At 48.8% G+C, this 3,295-nt stretch overlaps 1 protein-coding gene across 1 annotated transcript in view; it reads right to left on the reverse strand.

Annotated features, from left to right (window-relative positions):
- Window positions 1–3,295, reverse strand: part of CRYZL1 (crystallin zeta like 1) — a 14,369-nt gene that overhangs the window by 5,027 nt on the left and 6,047 nt on the right. The window contains exons 6-7 of the mRNA XM_029965892.1: window positions 3,011–3,144; window positions 2,106–2,217 (exon numbers count right to left, since the gene is read on the reverse strand). Coding sequence (XP_029821752.1) covers window positions 2,106–2,217; window positions 3,011–3,144 — 246 coding nt within the window. The remainder of the gene's footprint in view (window positions 1–2,105; window positions 2,218–3,010; window positions 3,145–3,295) is intronic.

Below are 3,295 nucleotides of genomic sequence, written 5' to 3' on the forward strand. Positions count from 1 at the left end.
ATGGAGCAGCTTGTCATGCCCAACACAAACTGCTGCTCACTGAAAACTGAGAGACTCTTGCTAAAAAACTCCCAAAAAACCCACTGAACGAGCACAAAACTGAAAAATTTCCACCCACGGACACGAGGAGCCACTTAGAGCTTGGGTTACTCAGAGCCTTTATTTGATATTAACATTAAAACTTAAAACTGCTGAACTTCAACTGAACTCAAAACTGCTGCAAAAAGCAGCTCTGCCAGAGTCAGACTGGAATGTGCTGGCAGGGCTGGGAGAATAAAATTGCCAAGTCCTTCCTTAGCTCATGAATTTTTCATATCATTAGCAAAATATACCCATAAAATGTTGCAAAGGGAAGATTTAGGTGTTTTGTCTTTGACCCTGGTGTACCAAACCTCTGCACATCACCAGCATTCCCAAAAATCCTTCAGTTCTGATGTCTGTCATGTCTAGAGTACAGTAAAAGAGGCTTCTGGAACAAGGAAAAATAGGGCTTTTTTGGCAAGTTGCAAAAAAATAGAGGTAATGAAAATATAAATAAAAACTCCAGAGAAATGAGTCTGCCAGGTCCTGCATTCCCAACAAAAAAGCTTTGCAGTTCCCTGTGGAGGATCATTCAGGTCAGGCAGCAGAAATGCTCTTGTGTAACACCAGGCTCTGCTTCCTGCAGCATTCTGAGCCTCCAGAGCCTCTGGAAGAGCTCCCTGGAAACTCCCCCCAGCCCTGCAGATGTGTGGAGGGCACACTGGGCTGTCTGTGCTCCCGGGAGCCGGGAGGGGATGGAATTTGGCAGGAACTCCGTGTCTGGGGAGCAGCTCCAGCTCCTTTGAGCCCTGTGCTCACACAGTGTCCCCAAGGCAGTGCCCTGTGCACCTGCAGAGCACAAGTGCCCGGGCTGGGGAGGCACTGGGAGCCACAGGGAGATGGGAACACTGCTCCAGTTCTCCTGGGAAGGCAGGATTAGCAATAGAGAGGGGGGAGAGCCCAGGGACTGAACCCACCTGGTAATGGCATCTCACCCCAACCCCTGCATGTTTGGGCTGATGCACATTTGATAACTGGCTACACAAGGCACTTTTTACAGCTGCTTTTCTGTACACTTCCTTGGATGCCAACAAAAATCATCCACTGACAACTAAACACAGTGACTGAACTGCAGCACCCTGGATTTTGGGGAGGAAACAGGCACCAGTACTAACCTCTGTTCACTGCCCTGCAATCCCACCAGACCTGGCAGTGCCATCCTTTCCTTTGAAACTGCCTGAACAAAGAGATATTCCACTTTCCTCCACAATGCAACATCGAAATAAGGACAAGTTTGATCAGAAAAGACTCCAGGAGCTCCTACATGGAGTATTTTCCCATAGTCCAAGTAACCCTAATGGCCAAACACTTGTAGAATGAGCTTGAGGAGGATTCTCAGTCGACAACCCCACACTTACCCGGTTCTTTGCCCTCCACTTCCTCCTCCCATTCCTAATTGCAATTCCTAATTCCTAATTAGGGTTACTTATCAGGGAATAAAACCCCAAAACTGAGGTATCAAAGAGAAGAAGTCAGGGAATAACACAAGGATTGTGTGCAAGGCCAAGCTTGTTTAGAAAAGAGGAAAAGGCAGAACCTGGAGTGTCCAGGTCCAGGTGTGACAGCACCTGAGGCTGAGCTCAGCCCAGCCTGGGAAGGTACTCCTGGGAGGAAAGTGGGGTTGATGAGCACTGGATGTCAGGCCTGGGGTCACACCTGGCCTCTGGCTCAGGGACCTGGATCCCACACTGGGATCCTGCTGAGTTAGGAACCCTTCCTTCTGCTCACAGCAACCACCGTGTCAAATGAAAAGCCTTCTTGAGCATTGTGCCTAAAACAGCACTCGAGCACTACTGGAAAGCCCTGACAGTCAACACAATTCAAATGGAGAATAAAAATGCCAAAAGAGACACCTAAACCAGAAATTAAACACCTATGGAGCACAGAAGTAACTTGAGAACTATTTAATTAGACTATTTACCAATTTTCGTTTCGGTTTTCAGCTACTGAAATAAGTCTCTAGACCAGACAGAAAAAAACTATTTTGAGACATCCTTTAGGATAAACTGAAGGATCAAACTTACCCACAGGAGGCCTGAGCCTCTCCAGGAACTGCTTGTCCTCCAGGCTGTGGGCAGTGCAGATGACTCTGGCCCCTCTGTGCTGGGCCAGCTGAACCGCGATGGTGCCGAACGGCTGCAGGGGGGAAAAGCAGATTCGTTCATTAATTCGTTAATTAATTCACCTACAGCGACAATTTGATGCCCTTTAAGAACAACGAGATCACAAAGGCCATTCAGGAGAAGTCAGGGGAGTATCCAGAAAGGAACTTACTCCTGCAACAAAACACAGCTGAACCAAGAACTGAACATTCACAGATCTGCTCCTGTCCTACGTGAGGCCAAAAAAGGTCTTTTCAGTGACTGGGAAGCTCTGAGCAAACTTTCAGTCATTAACTGGTTCTCCTCTTCAGCAGAATAGCTCAGATCCTACTTTAATTACCACAACCACCCTCCCTGCATTCGGAACTCGGAGCTTTGGGACCTGCTGGAGGAAGAAATGCTCCAAGGAAAAGCCCCAGCTGTGTTTCCATTACAGGACCTTGGCTGAGGAAGCTCCATGTCTCCATTAGCAATGAGGACTGCAGGGATACAAATCAAATTATTTATAGCCAAGGAAAGTTAAAAAGCAGAGGTGGGAAAGGAGTAATAAATAAGGTATAACTTTCCTGAAGTTATATCTGAGGGCTTAGGGTAAAACTGTGTCACTGTACAACAGCAGAAAACCCTCCCCACACAGCAGGCAGGATGGAACTCCTGGCTCAGGATCTGATGTGGGAAAGCCTTTCCTATGAATCCATTCACTGCCAGCAGTGAGGCAGAAGCCTTGGGAAGTGCAGGTGTCCGAAATCCCGAGGCTCTGGTGCTCAGCCAGTTATTCCCAGCAAAGGGATGGGTGTCCCTGCAGTCACTGCCCAGCTGGTACCTACACTGGCTCCATCCAGCACGAGCACAGTTGTCCCAGGAGAGGCCTGGGCCAGGTAGTGCAGGGCTGTGTAGGCCCGGAGTCCATCCCGCACCGTCCCGGCTGCTGCAGCCCAGCAAACCTTCTCTGGCTTCTGCACTGGGGGGAGAACACACAAACAAACAATCAAGACACGGCAAAACCACCCAGCAAACCTTCTCTGGCTTCTGCACTGGGGGGAGAACACACAAACAAACAATCAAAACACGGCAAAACCACCCAGCAAACCTTCTCTGGCTTCTGCACTGGG

Source organism: Manacus vitellinus, unplaced genomic scaffold, assembly GCF_001715985.3.
Source record: "Manacus vitellinus isolate BGI_N305 unplaced genomic scaffold, ASM171598v3 scaffold_122_pilon, whole genome shotgun sequence".
Classification (NCBI taxonomy): domain Eukaryota; kingdom Metazoa; phylum Chordata; class Aves; order Passeriformes; family Pipridae; genus Manacus; species Manacus vitellinus.